This window comes from Diabrotica virgifera, chromosome 1, assembly GCF_917563875.1.
Source record: "Diabrotica virgifera virgifera chromosome 1, PGI_DIABVI_V3a".
Lineage (NCBI taxonomy): Eukaryota > Metazoa > Arthropoda > Insecta > Coleoptera > Chrysomelidae > Diabrotica > Diabrotica virgifera.
The window spans coordinates 51,201,552-51,220,676 of record NC_065443.1 but is presented as its reverse complement, the minus strand read 5'-3'; the positions used below and the strand labels follow the sequence as shown (position 1 = coordinate 51,220,676).

The window sequence follows — 19,125 nt, the reverse complement described above, 5'->3', positions numbered from 1 at the left end:
TGACCCTGGGGTGGATGCCACCCCTTCTCGGGGGTGAAAATTATTTTATTAAAAATAATACCATAAGTCGATAGAGGGACAAATTATAAGCAAAATTTGTTATATAAAGTTATTAAAATAAATCGACACTTTTTGAGTTATTAAAGACCAAAGATTTTATTTTTTCGTAAAAAAATGCATGTTTTAAATCGGTTTTTCACGTATAAATAAAAAACTTTTACAAAAAAGTTATTATTACTGAAATTGAAGATAATAAAAAATTTAATACATTCCTCACATAAAGAACTAAACTAATGTTAGTTTAAAGTGAGTTATTGGCAATTGAATGTGTATTTTTTTCGACGAATACTCAAATCTAAGTATTCAAGCTTAAATAACAGGAAAACGATGCAATGTATAAAGTATACCTGCTAAACATTTGTCAAAGTACTTCGGAGTACATATCAAATGAGCTTCAGAACAAGGTAATTGCGTCAAAATTAAGGAAGTTATAATGAAAATAAAATAACCGTTTCGAATTTTTTAGGAAAAAGTGAAAAATAAAACATACGCCATTTCCACAAAAATTAAAATTTATAGTAATCCTTACAAAAACTTTTTTATTTAAGTATAAGTAATGTTTTCGATAATGTTGACCGGTTTAGAATGCATATTTTTAAAAGAAAGATATAATTTAAAAAAAATCATAATCTTTAAAATTATTTTAATTCTCATGTTTTTTTGATAATAACTCCAAAAATACTCAATATACGTAAAAAATTATATATAACCCAATTTTAGTTTTTCTGTGCCAAATATTTTACCTGCTTTACTATTTCTATAGGGTAAAAAATAACGGAGATAGATACGTTTAATTAAGTATTTTTTATGGGAAATAAGCCACAATTTTACTAAAAAATGAATTTATGAACGTTTCGAAGCCCAAATCGGGTTTCGTTGTCAAAATACAAAATACTATTAAAATAAACAAAATTTGGGCTTCGAAACGTTAATAAATTCATTTTTTAGTAAAATTGTGGCTTATTTCCCATAGAAAATACTTAATTATAAAAATGCCACAAGGAAGTACCTTCAGAACAACATTAAGAAACGTTTAAATCTTAAATTTTGCTGTGGGAACCATGCAACCGGGGTCATTTAACCTTTTATTTTTTAAAAAAGTAAAGGTTCTAGAAAATTCGGTTCAACGTGCTTAAATAGCACTTGTAATTAACTTTCAAACAGTATTTAGATAAACCTGATATCGTAAACACGAACGGAGTTATTAAAACAAAACAATAACATTTTTTGCAAAATTTTTAAAAATAAATTTTGAAAAAATTTTCGAGCATAAATTTTAACGCTATCAACATGTTGGGGGGCTCATTTAATAGATATTGTTAAGTACTTTGACAAATGTTTAATAAGCTTATGTTCTAAAATGCATCAGTTCCCCATTATTTCAGCTTGAATACTTACGAGTTTTTTACTCGCTGAAAATAATATACATTCAATTACCCATAACTCACTTTTAGTTAACATTAAAAGGCTTTTGTAGTAAGGGATTTATTTCATTTTTTATTAGCTTCAATTTTGATAATAATAACTTTTTTGTAAAAACTTACACTTTTTGAATTATTGATGAAAAATTGGTTAAAAACGTGCATTTTTCTCAAGAAAAATTAAAATCTTGGATCTTTAATAACTCAAAAAGTTTTGATTTATTTTAATAACTTTATATAACAAATTTTGCTTGAAATTTGTCCCTCTATCGAATTATGGGGTTATTTTTAATAAAATAGTTTTCACCCCCCCGAGAAGGGGTGGCACCCACCCCCAGGGTAAAAGCGCAAGTTGGCACCATGTCACCTTTGTTCGTTGAGATATCCTCTAACCACTCACCAATTTTCATCCAAATCGATGGAGGTTCAACGAAATCGGAGGTCGGAGGTAATAGCTCATATCCACCTTAAGTGACTCCACTAGGTTACTCATTCTTCGTAGCAAAACAGCACAGGAGAGAGATAGTCACTTCGTAGCACAGGAGAGAGATAGTCAAAAAATTACATGACGCCACTACATCCTTACGAAGGAGAAAAGATAGAGGAGGAAAATCCTCTTTTCTGAAAAGAAGGATTTAAATGGAACATTTCATCTATTCCTGAAATAAAAAACTATGTAGAGATAAAACGTTAAGCAAATATACCTACAAAGAGAAAAATGTGAGTACGGCCCATGATAATATATTATGTACGTTACAGACAACACTCTCATAGATGAAAGGAATAATAATCAAACAAATATAAAATAGAAAAATAAAAGAACGATGAAATATAATCATGTAATATTACCTAGGCCTTATTTAATGTTTCCTAATAGATCAATGAACTTGTTTCGATTGTCTACTATTTCAAGTATATCACGTGTGTAAGGTTAAATTACAAAATTGCAGAAAAACTCAACACGTTTTACCGATAACAATAACAAAAAGAGGATTTTATGTGTATGTACATGTAAAAAATGTTCCAATAAATGCAATTTCTTTAGATACTTATATCTAGGCTAGGCCATATAATTTCCGCTGAAGGAGTCAAATCAGAAAATGAAAAATAAAACCAGTTCTAATATATCAAGTACTAGACCAAGGCATTTTGGGAAACAATAAATCGATTTTAGGGCTTGTTATATGCAGGCGGTTTGCCAACGTCGACGTCGCGGTTTACCTGTTTTCCCCCTGTTTTACTTTGTATTAGGGTGAAACTTCAAAGGCGGCATAAGGCTTTGGCCACACGGGCTTTAGATGAAATGATTTCATTCATTCATCAAAAGATATAGTAATCCTTTCAAAAATTTCTTTATATTAGCATAAGTAATGATTTCAACAATTTTGACCGGTTCAGAATGCATATTTTTGAAAAAAAGATATAATTTAAAAAAATCAGAATTTCTAAAGTTATCGTAATTTTCATATTCCTTTGATAATAACTTAAAAAAATACTCAATATACGTAAAAAATTATATTTAACCAGATTTTAGTTTTTCTGTGCCAAATAATTTAACTGTTCACTATTTCTGTAGGGTAAAAAATAACCGAGATAGAAACGTTTAAAGCTTAAATTTTGCTGTGAAAACCATGTAACTGGGGCCATTTAACCTTTTATTTTTTTTAAGTAAGGGGTTTAAAGATTAAATTCAACGCGGTTTAATAGCCCTTATAACTAACTTTCAAATGGTTTTTAAGTAAACCTAATATCTTAAAAATTAACGGAGTTACTTAAAAAAACCGTAACATTTTTTGGAAAAATTTTTAAAAGATACATTTTGAAAAAATTTTGTAGCATAAATTTTAATGCTATCAGCTTGTTCGGGAGCTCATTTTATAGATATTTCTAAGTACTTTGACAAATGTTTAATCAGTTTATGTTATAAAATGCATACATTTCCCGTTATTTAAGCTTTAATACTTAGTCAAAAATGAATAACCATTTTCAATTTCGTTGCAACACGAAACTACAGCCGCATCATCATTCCAGTTCAATCAGAGAGTGCAGCAAGCACCTCTACCGGTTTCGAAACTTATTAGTCTCTCATCAGGAGGCACATATGCTGCTCTCTCTGATCCAACTAAAACAAACCCCGGCGTGCAGTCACGGATTGCAACGAACGAAATGGCAGGTATGCCCTAGCGGCAACTGCGATCAAAAAACTAAGTTTTCAATCTAATAGCACATAAAACAACATCCAAAAATGTTATTCTACATCCTACCAGTCTGAAAACAATGGGAACCTTCTCTGGTAACACCTCCGAGGCTTCTACAATTTGCAAGCCATAACGGATGCTGAGACTAAGGAAGATGAGGGAATTTTACAATTTATAATTCACGTCCCATCTGCTCAGCGCGGTAAAGTTCCAACGATAATGGTTCGAAACTTATTAGTCTCTCAGAGGTGCTTGCTGCACTCTCTGATTGAACTGGAATGATGATGCGGCTGTAGTTTCGTGTTGCAACGAAATTGAAAATGGTTATTCATTTTTGATTTACATGTTTACTCCCATTGGAGTACGAAGGGAACCATTCTCGTTGGAACTTTACCGCGCTGAGCAGATGGGACGTGAATTATAAATTGTAAAATTCCCTCATCTTCCTTAGTCTCAGCATCCGTTATGGCTTGCAAATTGTAGAAGCCTCGGAGGTGTTACCAGAGAAGGTTCCCATTGTTTTCAGTCTGGTAGTATGTAGAAAAACATTTTTGGATGTTGTTTTATGTGCTATTAGATTGAAAACTTAGTTTTTTTTAATACTTAGATTTGAGTACTCGCCGAAAAAATATATGTACATTCACTTTTAGTTAACACTAAAAGGTTTTTCTAGTAAGCAAGCAGTTTATTTCATTTTTTATTAGCCTCAATTTTGGTAATAATAACTTTTTTGTAACAACTTATAGTTTTTGAGTTATTGATGAAAAATCGGTTAAAAAATGCATTTTTTTCACGAAAAATTAAAATCTTTCTCATAATAATAGCTCATATCCACCTTCAGTGACTGCACTGTTATTACAAATAAGTTTGAGCCATCTCAATAGTTCTGCTTCCATTCCCTTAATCACAAATATTTGTCTATTAAACAAACACTCTAAAAATCGGATAGTGTTTACCAAACTACAGTCACAGCGCACGCTAAATAATCACGTCACTGGCTTAATGACGCTTCTTTCGCGTGTATCTAACTTTCTGATTTAGTACACAGTGAAAAAAAATTAGATCTGACACAGTGAAAAGTTACAAGTCCTTAGTAGGCCTGGATCCCTCGTACCAAAAAAAAGTTATTAATAGCAAGCTTTTAGCAATTTGTTAATAGCTTATCGGTGTCTAGTCGGACAAACTTTGATGTATGGGAACACTGGAACAGGGGAAGTTTTAATTGTGGAACGTGATTTTAATTGTGGAACTTGAGTCATCCTGGGAAGTTTATGATTGTGAAAACTAGCAGGTTGTTTTTGAAGTTATACTTCTTTACCGGCGATAGAGGGTGATTTTTTTATATGTTAAAACCTATCAGCCCGGCGCATGCGCATTATAACTTTGTTCTGATTGGATGTTCAAATGACATGTCAAAAATTATCCGATATGGCAGCTGTGGTTTGGAGGTAAAGGTAAACAAATGTATAATATATTAGTTTTATTGTTGTGAGGACAGAAACAAAAAAGTTTATAATATTGTAGTGACTTAAATAGTTTTTAAAAGCAACAGGTACGTAATAATTGTTAATGTATCATGGGTATAAACCTACCTATTTGATCTGCCAAAATACATAGTATGTAATACTTTTATTTATATAATTTGATTACCATCAAAATTTCTATCAATATTCACCTAATATATTGTTTTTTTACTCTATGTTTTGTTGTATTTTTTCAATTCTAAATCATTTCAATTTAAAATTAAAATAATTTGATCAATTTTCAAAATATCAAAATATCACAAGTTTAATCCGTTCAGTTAGTCGATCTTCGTAAATAATGACACATAGTGTCCGTGGCTACGCGGAGAAGGCGAATGAATTCGAATACCAACCGCTCTTATCAGCGCTGGTTCGAGCCCCAATAGAAACTTTCTTTTTTGTTTTTTTTTAATACATTTTATGATTGTAAGTATATTTATTATATAATTGTATTTTCAGAAAATACGTATTTAGTTAAAAAAAATTTCGACAATTAATGTTCAGACATCATTTGTGGCTTGTTTAATGTGTTTGTGTGTGTTTTATCTTTTTATTATTTTAATTTTTGGCACTGTTCTAATAAAAATGTTTGAGAAGTAGTAAGTATAAATTAGTTTAATATTTAAACAAAATATAAATAAAAAGTATATTAATTTCGTTTAAATCATATAATAGAAGTATAACTTCTTACGTGCGTACAAAGTACACACACATTCTTTTTAAGTTTATTTAATAGCAAACTTTATATTATAATATGTATATGAAAAAATGTTTGTCCGACAAATATCTTGGGCATTTTAATAATTTCGACACGTAGAACATGTCAAATGACAGGAATTATGTTGGTGATAAATAGCAGTTTGATTTTTGCATGAGAGTTTAATGAAAGAGTAACAAATCAATTGGAAGTTATGTCCGACAAAATACATGGAACGTTTTCGTAGTCTGACGTTCGAAACCTGTTCCGCAATTAAAACTTCCCCTGTTCCAGTGTTCTCGTACATCAAAGTTTGTTTGACTAGACACCGTTAAGCTATTAACAAATTTTCAGCTTGCTATTAATAAACTTTTTTGGTACGCGGAATCCATGCCTATAGGTGCTGTATTTAACAATCGATTTATTTTTTCCTAAATGTCCTGGAAGAGTCTAGCAATGATCCAAATTTGTCAAATTTGTACTTTACCTATATAGTTTTTTTACGTAGACTTTCTGCTACATAAATTTCAGTTATTGTTCTATTAGCAGAAAATAAAAAATTCTACCTGTACTAAAATTTTAATTAAGATATCTTTTTTAACGTCGCGATAAAAATAATCCCGGTAAAAATATATCGTCAAATTAATTGTAAAAATTTGTCGCCGATAGAAAACAGCGCTGTTTGCTGCCTTGCCACAATTACTCTCTGTCCAGCTCCTGGCCTAACTGCCACATTTTTATTACATGATTGTTAAGGTCAAGGTCGAAAGTGGCAACAGTAATAATTATTGCTTTTCAAAGTTTTAAATAAGGACAAATAGTATATTGGACTTTAGTAACTTTTTACTCCTCAGTCATGTATTACATGTTACACTTCCTTTCGTGATTGTAGATTATCATTGGATAAAAACTTTTGATAGCTGCATTTTGGATTTCTAGCTGGCCTACATTTAAAACGTGTAGAAGTCAAGTAAGTTTTGGATTTTTTTGGCATAACTAGTTTGAGATGTGCTTAAAAACTGGTTAGATAGATTGCCTATTAGCATATTTATCTTGTTTTGACGATATAGTGTGCAGTTTTAGCCAGGATATTCTTGTAGATTCTTTCGTTTCTGGAGTCTGCCCTTAAAGTAGTGTTTATGTACATATGTACATTATGTACATACATTTCGTAGTGTTTATGTATTCACATTTATTATCATTTTTATTAAACCCTTTTCTTTAGTTCAATAGTTTGCGTCAAATCTTTAGACGTTAATTTGACTGACTTTTCTTCAATGCAAATGAATGAAAATTTGCAGACATTCGCCATAAAAAATTAAGCAACATTTATTCGAAACATTTTTTAAAATTTCTAATAGATGGCGCTAATAAATCGTATTTTTCCAATTAAAGCGCCATCTATTAACAATTCTAAAAAATGTTTCGAATAAATGTTGCTTAATTTTTCGTGACGGATCCGAATCTGTAATAAAAAGTGGAGGTTGCTATTTAAGATTTTAAAGTTACCCCTACCCCACACCCAGGGGGTGGGTTGGAGGGTCACGTTTGGTGTTATTCGAAAAAAGGTTTTTGAAAAAGATTAAAAATCTGTTTTTTAGTTTCTCATTTGGAAGTGTATTTCGTGAGATATTAGACCGTTTCTATAATTTACCTATGGTATCAGGATAAATCGTTTTTCCCAATTATAGCGCCATCTATCCACAGTTCGAAAAAATGTCTTGGATAAAAGTTGCTCACTTTTACGTAACGAATTAAAATTTGCAAAAAAAACTGGAGGTTTCCATTTAAGACTTTAAAGTTACCCCCCACCCTACCTCCAGGGGGTGTAGTGGGGGTTGGTGTTTGATGTCATTGGATAGATTTTTGAAAATGATTGAACACGTATTTTTCAGTTTTTCGATCCGATATTTAGTTCGCGAAATATTCGACCGTTCCACTACTTTTGGGACACCTTGTATAAATCTGCGTTTATTCGTGTCAAATTTCAATACGATACGAAACAAAACTTCACCAAAACTCGAATTCAAAAAATTTTGTGTTTTTATCGTAGTCTTAGAAAACCACCGGTAGAGACGTTTTGTGCTACAATTAACATTAGAATTCGTTTTGTCGGATAGTATTAATTAATTAATTAAACGCCTTTCTTTAGTTCAATCGTTTGGGTCAAATCTTTGGACGTTATTTTGACTGCCTTCTCTTCAATACAAATGACTAAAAACTTGCAGACATATGCATTCGCGGAAACAATACACGAATAGTCAATAAAACATTTTTTTGCTAATTCATTGTTTAAATAAAAAACAACGGAAAATGCTTAAATTCTCTTGTTTTTTACAATGAAGAAACTTGAAAGATTGACAGATTGTAGCTAATTATATGAACTATACATAATTTCACTATTTAGGTTAATTGTTTACGTTATGCTTCATAAATAAACAATAAAGTTTCAAATTTTTTGACGATTCCGACTACTTTTCATGTTTGTACATCATATGCTTTGTACTTACATATTTTAAAATACATGACGATATATTTTAATGTTTGAAAAGTGTAAGACTAAAAAGTAAAAAATAAAAAAATATGAAAAAAATATTTTTAAGAAACGCTTTTCTTTAGTTACGAGTGACTAAAATTAAACATATAAAAAAATCAACTAAAAAGCAAAAAATAAAAAAAATTGAAAAAATCTAACACATTCGTTAAAAAAAGTGTGGGGCGAAAACCGTTTATTCGATGAAGACGCGCCACGCTTTTCTTTGACGAATGTGTTAGATTTTTTCAATTTTTTTTATTTTTTGCTTTTTAGTTGATTTTTTATATGTTTAATTTTATAATCAAGTATATTCAAATGGGAAATAAGCCACAATTTTACCTAAAAATGATTTTATTAACGTTTCGACGCCCAAGTCGGGTGTCGTTGTCAAAATACAAAAAAAAAATAAAAAAAAATTTTTTTTTTGTATTTTGACAACGACACCCGACTTGGGCGTCGAAACGTTAATAAAATCATTTTTAGGTAAAATTGTGGCTTATTTCCCATTTGAATATACTTGATTATAAAAATGCCACAAGAAAATAGCTTCAGAACAATGTTTAATTTTAGTCACTCGTAACTAAAGAAAAGCGTTTCTTAAAAATATTTTTTTCAATTTTTTTTATTTATTATGTGTACATAGTATTTTTTGACTTCACGTATTGTGTAAAACAATTAATATTATGCTGTCTTTGCAGGATACTTCCAGAGTCCCTCTTGATGTAAATGCAGATCAAAAGAAATAAGCTTCCCTTCCTTCTTTCAACGTCTATACCTTTCTGTTAGGTCAATTTGAGACATTTTGTTTTTCATTCTGTAGATTCCCGTCTATGGCTATTCTTGTTTTTGTGTAGACATGACTCTGTCTGTTTTTTCAATGTGCCTCCAGTAAGTTGTCGTTCCATCGTTTTCGTGGTCTTCCCACTGATCGTCTTCCTATTGGGAACCGTCTCTAGCCGTCCTTATTTCCCTATTTGTTGTCATTCGACTTAGATGGTCGTTCCATTTTACTGTTCTGTTTCTTCCATAATTATTAATATTGTTTACCTTACATCTCAGTCGTATATCTGTATTATTCTGTCCCATAGTGTCGTACCATCGATTTTTCAATCAGGGTTTTCACCTCTGCTGTTAATATGACCGAGCATATTACCAGTATGCACGCCAATGGTGAATATAAAATTCTTAATTGTATGTCAAAAAATGTGCAATAACTACGTCTTAAAACCCATCAAATTTCATTTGCATATCTCAACCGGTTTTAGGGCAATAAATAAATCGTCAGTTTGTAAGAAAAAATTCAACATCCCGTATCTCGGAAACGAAGCTTTTGCGGATATATGTTTATATAGCAAACGGTCATTATTTTTTCATGCAGAATTGTCCCTTAAAGTTTGTCGCACTTATTTGAAGAGTACAGGGAAAACAAGGAATGCCGCATTTTATACATATAGTACGTTCTTTAACGGTAAAATATTGCAAAACCTCTAAAGAACCGCTCCGACTTAGATGAAATTTTGCAAATAAGCTCATCTTCCCTCCTCTTCAAAAGTGATATGACGACAATGTGTGCTTTTTATTTTTAAGGGGTGAAAACTACCCTTTTTTACCAATAAATAAAAACAGCATATATTTAAGCGTTATTTAAATCCAAATTATGTGAGGTATGTTAAATAGTATGCTTAATATAGGAATTTGATTGTTTCTCATATTGAAATGTATTTTATAGTTGTAAACCCTTAAAAACTACCCTCTAAATAAGAATTTGTATAAAAAAAATAATTTGTAACTTTAAATTAGGTAATGATGCATTTTGTAGGGATTTAAACTTTATTTTAGGTTCGTAATTTAGTGTATTAAGTATTTAATATTTTCAACCCTAATAAACTACCCCTACAAAGACATTTATTAGATCATTCACATTAGATCATTCACTTACGGTAAAATATTGCAAATCCTGTGAATTTTAAACAACCGCTTGGGTTGACATGAAATTTGGCATTCACTTAGCTAATAAGTCAAAGAAAACAAATTAATATAGTACCGATGTGTGCTTTTGCCCTGGGGGTGAGTTTCACTCCTTCTCGGGGGTGAAAAAATATAGGTCCAAAATAAGTCCGGAAATTGATAAACTGACTAATTTTAAGCAACTTTTGTTCTATAGAGTTTTTTCTTTAAGTCAATACTTTTCGAGTTATTAGCGAGTGAATATGTTCATTTTTCAACAAATGAACCACGTTGTTAGACGGTTTTTCGCAAATAACTGAAAAAGTAACTATTTTATCGAAAAAATATTCGGAGCAGAAATATAGATTATGAAAAACTGAAAAAATCTGTGCATGTATGAAGTTTGGAAAGCTAGTAGAACTAGAGTTGTAGCTAATGAAAAGTAGGTTTTTATTCGTGAAATTCCAAATCGAACATTTCGACGTGAAATATCCAAAAAATGAAGCACTCTTTAGAGAAAATTTATCAGAAGTTTTTAAGAAAGTTTTATTTTTATTTTTTTATTTTTATTTTTTTATTTATTTTTTTTAATTTTTAGCATTAAATGTAAGCAAATTACGCTCAAAATAAAGTTGGTCCCTTTTGAAATTAATCGTTATCGCTTCACAAGTTACTTTACTTGTAGACCTGGATCCCACGTACCAAAAAAGTCGATTAATACCAAGCTGAAAATTTAATAGCTTAGCGGTTTTTTAACGATAACTTCTGCAATTTTTAAGATATTTCATTGTTTCAAAGCTTATTTTGTCGGGAATTGTAAGTGCTAAAAGTTATCAAAAGTTGGACTTACTGAAGGTCTTTGATTTTTAAAGCATGCGATTCAAAGAGCTTATAAAACTGCTTCTCACCCTTACGTGCAAACTTAAAATATAAATATCTCACTCAGTGTTTACCATAGAGACATCGAAAAAACTGAAAAAGTTTCAGTATGAAAAATACTACATTTTAGTATTCATATATATTTTTCAAATTTCTTTTAGTTTCCAAGTAATTTTGAAAAAATGGAAAAATTTATAAAATATCAAAAAATCATATAATACTAAATTGAATTTTTTTATCAAATCTAAGCACTTTAAACCGGTTAAAATCTCAGAACACGTAGTCAGTTTATAAATAAAGCTAATTGTATATGGAATAATGTTAATGTTTATTTTTGTGGAAAATTCATCGACTTAAGTAATTATTTTTTTGTTTTTTCAATGACATAATCGTTTTGTTTGTTTAATAACTCAGCCATTTTTATCCAAATCACTTTTATCGTAGCACCTTTTAAAGGTATCAGTAAAATCTTTAAAAGAAGTCTTCATAATTTTTTTCCAAAAATCTATATTTTTCGCGCTATTTAATGATAAAATGTTTGATTCAAGATTAATTCGAAAAACCCCGATTTTAAGTAAGCTGTAACTTAGGTAGTGTTATTGCTATAATATTTTAAAGAACACCACTCAATTCATTAATTTAAAAGGTTTTTTTATTCTAATGACTTGTTCGTAAAAATGCATAATTTTCGAGTTATTTTTTAAAATCTACTCAAAAACATGCATTTTGCATGTAGGAAATGATCAATTTCGATCGTGAATAACTTGCTAAATATCAATTTACCGAAAAAGTCGTATATAACATTTTTTACTGAGAATTGAAATGTCTATCGATTTCTGATGATATTTTGAGGTTAAATATTTCCACCCCCGAGAAGGGGTGGTACCCACCCCCAGAGCAAGAGCACACATAGGCACAATATTTTTTTTTCTTTAACATATTATCTATATCTATATGTATGCCAAATTTCAAGTCAATCCAAGCGGTCCTTTAAAATTTACCTCAAAAACCGTCAAAGAATGGACTAATATTGAGATAAACACCAATAAACGTTTAATTCTTATGATACCTAAAAACTACTTAGGAGTTTCTTAGTAGAATTCTAGCAATTCTGATTCTATAATCTTAATATAATATGAATCTATATTAACTTATTAACAGGTTGACTGCCAGGGCGGGCGTATACGCCCGCTACCTAATTTTCCCGATATGCCCCGGCGGGCGTATACGCCCGCTATGCACTCGACAAAATTGTATGTCTATATTTGCCAGCGGTCTTATTTAGAATGGTTTTAGATACAGTATACGACCGCTGTGGCATACAAGGCTCGCATATAAATGCGAGTTATAGAATTGCTAGACAAATATTGAAGAAAACTACAATTTTTATTTATTTTTATTTTTTAATAAAAAATTAAAGTAAATCTACTACACACAAGAAAAAAGGCTACATTATACTATGAACAAATTAATATAACTACTTTGAATGTATATTATAACAATCCAAACAAAAGTGAGGCTTGTCCTCGCAAATATCGCAATAGGTCACAACTTTTTTTACACGATTTTTGGATATTTCTCCACGAAGTTTTTTTGCATAACAGCCTCTACAATATCTTCTGGCTTTATTAAAAGGCCCTTCTTTTTTAAGTAGCTTATGAATTTGTGCTGATTTCGTTGACGTCGATTGTGTTGTTTCACTTTCATCATCATTTATCTCATCATAAGTTAGCAGGGATCTCACTAATTCTTCCCGAAACTCTGTAATTTTTACTTTTTTGTTAGCAAGTTGGTTGTATATTATGTGAGAATTTACAACCGCTGTCCCCAGAATGAATTCTATCGCTAGTTTTCGATACCACTTTAGTGATTTTCTTAACGATGAATTATAAGAGGTCATTTGATCAGATTGGTCAATAGATGACTTTCCTTTATTATATTCAATTATTGCCTTCGGTTTATGAACCACACCACTGCGTCGCTGTATGGCTACGGTTTCTGTAGTGTGCTTAGTAGTGAGAAGAAGAACATCCCTCTTATCTTTCCACTTCAAGACGCATACACCTTTTTCGTTTTCCTGTCCAAATACTTCCCCTCTTTTTAACTTTTTGAGTATGACATCTTTCGGATTTCCACGCCGGTTAGCTCTCAATGTACCAATATAATGTGTTTTATTTTCCAACAAAATATTTGTTAGTTCAAGACTTGTATAATAGTTATCAGCAATAATAGTTCGTCCTGAATTTAGTAGGTCCTTTGAGAGATTAATGACAATGTTAGTTGGTACAGAAGCGTTGCCCTCCCTTGTTTCCTTTCCAGCATATATGCGTAGATTCCATGTATATCCATTGCCACCGCATAATTTAAAAAGTTTTACTCCGTATTTGTGCGTTTTCTGGGGAATATATTGTTTGAATATCAATCTTCCTTGAAATGGAACGATAGACTCATCTACACAAAATGTTCGACCTGGAGTATAAACTTTTTGAAAATTTTTGATAAGTTTTTCTAGTAATGGCTGCACCTTGAATAAACGATCTCCTTCTGGACATCTTTCATTATCCGAAAAGTGCCACATTCTAAGAAGCAGCTGAAATCTATTTCGGGACATAGTTTTTGGTATAATAACATTTTTATATAGGTCGTCGTTGCTCCAATACTTTTCCAAAGAAGGCATTTTTACCAGACCCATGTAAGCAACTATACCAAGAAATCTAATCATTTCTTTTTTATCGGTCGGAACCCATCTCTGTAGTCTTGAATCATTGGTAATATCGTTGGAATCACACAATATTTGAGTAGCATATAAGTTTGTTTGATTTACAATCTCGTCAATTATTTCATCATCAACGAAAGTACGAAAACACTTATAAGGCGATAAATCATTTATAAGGATTGCAGCGTAATTGCCACATAATCCATCTTCCGCAGAGTATTCAAATTCGTGATGATTTCCAATTGGCTGCGTCCACGTATGTTCTAGAACATTTTGATTTGCTCCAACCTCATTTTCCTGGATATCGTCAGTATCTGCTAATTGAGTTTGAGCTAAAGTTTCAACATCAAAAAATTCTTCCAATTGTTCAGATGAAATATTGTTCTGTTCCCTTTCCAAATTTTTAGATAACATATTGTCGTCTGTTGCTGTAAATGGAATTGTGGCTGTAGCATCAGCAACTTCTTCTTCCTCCTCAGAGGCATCATCGGGCAAAAGTGATGTAGAACAGCTTGGTTGTTCCAAAACATTCCTCGTACACAATTTCTTTGAAGTGATTTTGGATGATTGCAATTTGCGTTTAATATTTGACTTGGGTTTGGACAATGTTATTTTCTGAGAAAACATGTCTGAAGATGCTTCTATGTCTGAGAAATCTGAACTGGATAATATTTCTTCATCACTGGTTGGCAAAAACATGGGATCAAGATCGGAATCAAGTGAACTAAAGGGGTCAGATTCGTCACCTGAAATAATAAAAAATACGAAATATAGTAACTATGCTTTTTCTCATGAGCATTTTTCAGTGCGACACAGTTTTTCGGTAACTTTCTAACGCATTAAGTTGTATATGACAGAAAAAAAGGCACGTCGGTGATTACTTTGGTAATTATTCTAGTTCTGTGATTATTCTAGTTGTCGATAGATGACGCTATAATCGAAAACAATTTATTTACTAATTATATAATATATCTACGAATATAATCTGTACAATTTATATTTATAAGAATATACAAATCAAAGAAAATACCATATTATAAATGCAATAAAGACAATTGATTTGTTTTTATGCCCAATTGCAAATAAAATTTGACAACTGTCAGATTTAACTAAAATGGCATGTCACTAAAATATATATTATCACGGACTTACCTTTTTTTCTATCGTTAGTGGCGCACTGAAAAATCCTCATAAAAAGAACCATAACAAAAAAATTAAAAATCCGTGGATTTCAAAAAAATAATATCTATTTCAAAAATGAATATCGTTATTACCTGACATTTCAGCATCTCTCAAAGCAAGTTCAACAATTTTTCTGCTTCGTTTACTCATTGTTACACAACACATACATCAAACAACAGTCAAAGATATACTGAGTAGTCTGGTCTGGCACTGTGGCACTTCTCTGTTTGACAAGTTCAGACTCGAATATAAGCGACCGCCAGTACGACGCCCGCTGGCACCACGGGCATAAATATGCCGCCTGTGCCCGGGCGGGCGCATACGCCCGCTAACGGTTTTTTTGAAAAATTTTCATTATTCTGAATTTTTTTTTATTTAAATAAAGAGTAATTATTTCAGAAAGGCATGTTTAATATTAATATGTGCTTGGCATATGGGGCAATTTTTTTTATTTATACATGGGCAGTCAACCTGTTTTTAATAATGCACCAAAGAGCTGCTAATGTTCCTTATTTTTGTCCAGTGGCGTGCGGACAATCCTGGTCCTTCGACTGGATACAAATGCTTATAGTCTGGGCTGATTATCGGAGAATAGGCCATTTTTGGGAAAAGTTATTTACCAGCAATTTTATTGCTGGAATCGAATTATAAGATCCTATATATTAATAATATAGGTATGCAAAGTCCTCAGATAGTGTGCTACTTTTTTTATAAACAAAATGGCGCCCGAAAATCGTGTTTTTTTCAATTATTGCTCTAGAACTCCGAAGATTTTAACTTTACAACAAAAACACTCAAATAAAAATTCACCGTGATTAAATTCTGCATAGAGACGTGTTTTTCCCGATCTGCTCCGACGAAAATTTTCCTCGAAAAATGCGGGTTTTCCCAACAAAATCTTTAATTTTCAAATAAAGTTTTAGATAAGTAATTATTTACCAATAATTAAATAATTTGGTGACTTAAAAGCCTTCTTGGTTTAGATTATAGTTCCAGAAGCTGGTGAAAATTAAACGAATATTTTAGCAACAATTCAATTGTTAATTAATAATTTACGGTCGCAATAATAACCAAAATAATTATGATACACTGATCAAACTTTGAAATCTTATAAAGATGAGATGCCTATTTAACATTTTGTCGACAAAATATAAATTTTTTATCTTTTTGCATAATCTTTAAATGTTTAAAAAAAATAGTTATAAACAAATTAACGTTTCTCAGAAAGTTTTTATTATATTATAATTTTAAAAAATAGCTAAAATGCGCATTTCAAATATCTTGAAAATGAATGCTTTAAAACTTTTTTGCAACCATTTGCAAAAAAGTTATGAAACAGCAAAGTAAACATACGATTACTACGGTGTTAATAATTTTTTCAAATTCTTTCAAAGCGTAGAAGTGAGTTTAGAGTACAAGCTAATTATTTATAAAACAATATCGAATATCAGCTTAATGGTTATATTTTAATTAAAGATTATAAATATATTTTTTTGTAATTTACACGCGCGAAAGTAGAATAATACAGTACCAGCGGCGGATCCAGCATCGTTAAGAGGGGGGGCCGATTGGCTAAAATGAAAATGGGATCGAAGAACTGAAAAATACCTGTTCAGTAATTTTTAAAAATCTATCGAATGACACCAAATACGACCCCCACTCCAACCCCTGGTGGTGGGGTGGGGCTCAATTTTAAAATCGAATTGGAAACCCACAGTTTTTATTTCAGAATTGGATTCCTTACGTAAAAGTAAGTAACTTTTATTCGAGACATTTTTTCTATTCCATAGAAATAGAATAATATAGAAATAGTCTGTCTCGAGAAATACACTTCCAAATGAAAAACTAAAAAACACATGTTTAATATTTTTCAAAAACCTATCGAATAACACTGTGTCGTGTTTGGTGGCATTCGATTATTCGATAGGATTTTGAAAAATATTCAACTTGTGTTTTTTGATTTTTCATTTGAGAGGGTGTTTCTATAGATATTAAACAATTTCTATAAATTACCTATGGTATCACGCTAAATCGTTTTTCAGATTATAGCGCCATCTATCCAGAATTCGAAAAAATGTCCCGAATAAAAGTTGCTTACTTAGAAATACAAATCTGCAATTAAAACTGGGGGGTCTCCATTAAATATTTTTACCCCCATCCCACTTCCAAGGGGTTGAGTAGGGGGTCGTGTTTGGTATCATTTGATAGATTTTTAAAAATTATTGAACACATATATTTTTCATTTTTTCGGTCCGATGTTCATTTCGCGAAATATTCAACGGTTTCGCTACTTTTGGGTTGGGACACCCTATATATAAAGTTGATGAAATAAAAATAAATATATGTAGAGAATTATCATTGAAATTTAAAAAAACCTACAATATGAAACTTTTATAAGTTAACAACTTACATTAGTTTCGGAAAGTTAATAATGAATTAACCGAATGTAATTTTCAAAAAATCAAAATACTTTACTTTTTTCAATGCAAAAAAATTCATGTCGAAATATATAATAGTTTTAATTTTATTTCGTAATGGGAAAGTATGTCATGTGACACCTCATTTAAAATCGTTTGAAATACTGATTACAAAAATGTATAATACGTACATGCGCAAAATTTTGGTCAAATGCTTTTTAAACGCACTTTTTTTTTCGAATCCTGAGAAAACTAATACGAGAACCTTTGAAAAATGTAAACACAGAAGAAAATATTACATCATTACCGAGGGCCAAAGGTCCATTAGGATAAACAAAAAGTTTCTTTTGAATGATATATTTTAAATTAACACTCTGACGGACAGATCGTCTATAGACGTCTAATTTCCATTGATGTAATGTGACACAACGTCTATAGACGTTGCATTTTCCCCTATTCTACTTTGCAAAATACCTATAGTGTCACAACACTTGCTTATACATTTGACGCACTGTCCGTCAACGTGTTAAAAATCACACTCAATTTTCTCTTTTCTTCACCCCTGTAACTTATTAAAATAAACATTATAGAAGTTTTCAGGGACTTTCGACCCTCGGTAATAATGTAATCTTGCATTTTGCGTTTAAATTTTTCAAAAATACTTATTAGTTTTCTCAGGATTATAAAAAAAATGAATGCCTTTAAAAAGCATTGGACATGAGGTGTCACATGATGTACTTTCCCATACGAAGTTTAAAATTTAATTTATTACCATAATTTTATATGTGGATGATTGCATCCCGCGACAGGCGCGACATAAGGCTACGGCTCCACGGGCGAGAAATTGACGCTAGCAGTAGCAGTAAAATGAACTTAAGGTTCCGCGGAACGGAATGGGAATAGCCGAACTGTACCGACTACAGGACTTGTGCGTAGTCGGTTCAGTTCGGCTACTCCCATTCCATTCCGCGCAGCGTTACCACATTTAGTAGATTTCTACTTTTTTGGTAGATTTTTGACATTTTTGTAAGAATTCTAGTAGGCAATATTTTTTAGTAGATTTTTGGTAGATTTCAACATTTTCATAGAACATAGAACAGAAAGCTTTCGCTTTCTTGTTCCAAAAAAAAGCTGACAACGTCGCTTTTCTTTCATCGTCACTAGCACGTGGCACGTGTGAAATAGGGTGGTGCGAAAAAAGTCAAGTTGATAATTCCGTGTCGCTATAGTGCGGAAAAGTTGCGATTGGTAATTACAAGAAAAACAAAATAGCTATTTGTATAACAAGGGAGGAAAGTGTAACTTTTCCTCCCGAGAATGAAGTTTACTGCCCGACGCGTAGCGGAGGGCAGTAATCATTCAAGGGAGGAAAAGACACTTTACTCCCATGTTATACATATGGTTTTTCCACCTTCCTCAAATAACAAGTAATTTTTTTTATTTTTACTTAATTTATTTATGTAACTAACCAACAAAATTTATTAGAATTAAAACTAATAAGTATGTACAATATAACTGTCAACTGTCAAATATAAGTCAAATTATTAAT

At 31.3% G+C, this 19,125-nt stretch overlaps 3 protein-coding genes across 5 annotated transcripts in view; 1 reads left to right on the top strand and 2 right to left on the bottom strand.

Moving 5' to 3' along the window:
* Positions 1-19,125, top strand: part of LOC114325539 (pantothenate kinase 3) — a 187,916-nt gene that overhangs the window by 33,429 nt on the left and 135,362 nt on the right. For 2 of the 3 annotated variants that reach the window (XM_028273612.2, XM_028273610.2), the window contains exon 1: positions 6,692-6,869. The exons of the other annotated variant lie outside the window; for it this stretch is intronic. The gene's annotated coding sequence lies outside the window, so the exon portion shown is untranslated. Of the gene's footprint in view, positions 1-6,691; positions 6,870-19,125 lie in introns of those variants that run through there. 3 annotated transcript variants of the gene reach the window in all.
* LOC114325541 (NAD(P)H-hydrate epimerase) overlaps positions 1-19,125 on the bottom strand; it is a 78,888-nt gene that overhangs the window by 52,822 nt on the left and 6,941 nt on the right. The gene's annotated exons all lie outside the window — the stretch shown is intronic.
* Positions 12,645-15,327, bottom strand: LOC126888180 (piggyBac transposable element-derived protein 4-like). Its single transcript, XM_050656175.1, has 2 exons — positions 15,252-15,327; positions 12,645-14,723 (listed from the first exon to the last, which is right to left on the bottom strand). The coding sequence occupies exons 1-2, from the start codon at positions 15,322-15,324 to the stop codon at positions 12,739-12,741; spliced, it is 2,058 nt and encodes a 685-aa protein (XP_050512132.1). The 5' UTR covers positions 15,325-15,327; the 3' UTR covers positions 12,645-12,738.

Excerpts from the sequence above, each read along its gene's own strand:
- LOC126888180 (XM_050656175.1), bottom strand. The coding sequence starts at position 15,324 with ATGTGTTGTGTAACAATGAGTAAACGAAGCAGAAAAATTGTTGAACTT. Across the intron at positions 14,724-15,251 it reads GAGAGATGCTGAAATGTCAG|GTGACGAATCTGACCCCTTT; the intron begins GTAATAACGATA and ends TTATTATTTCAG.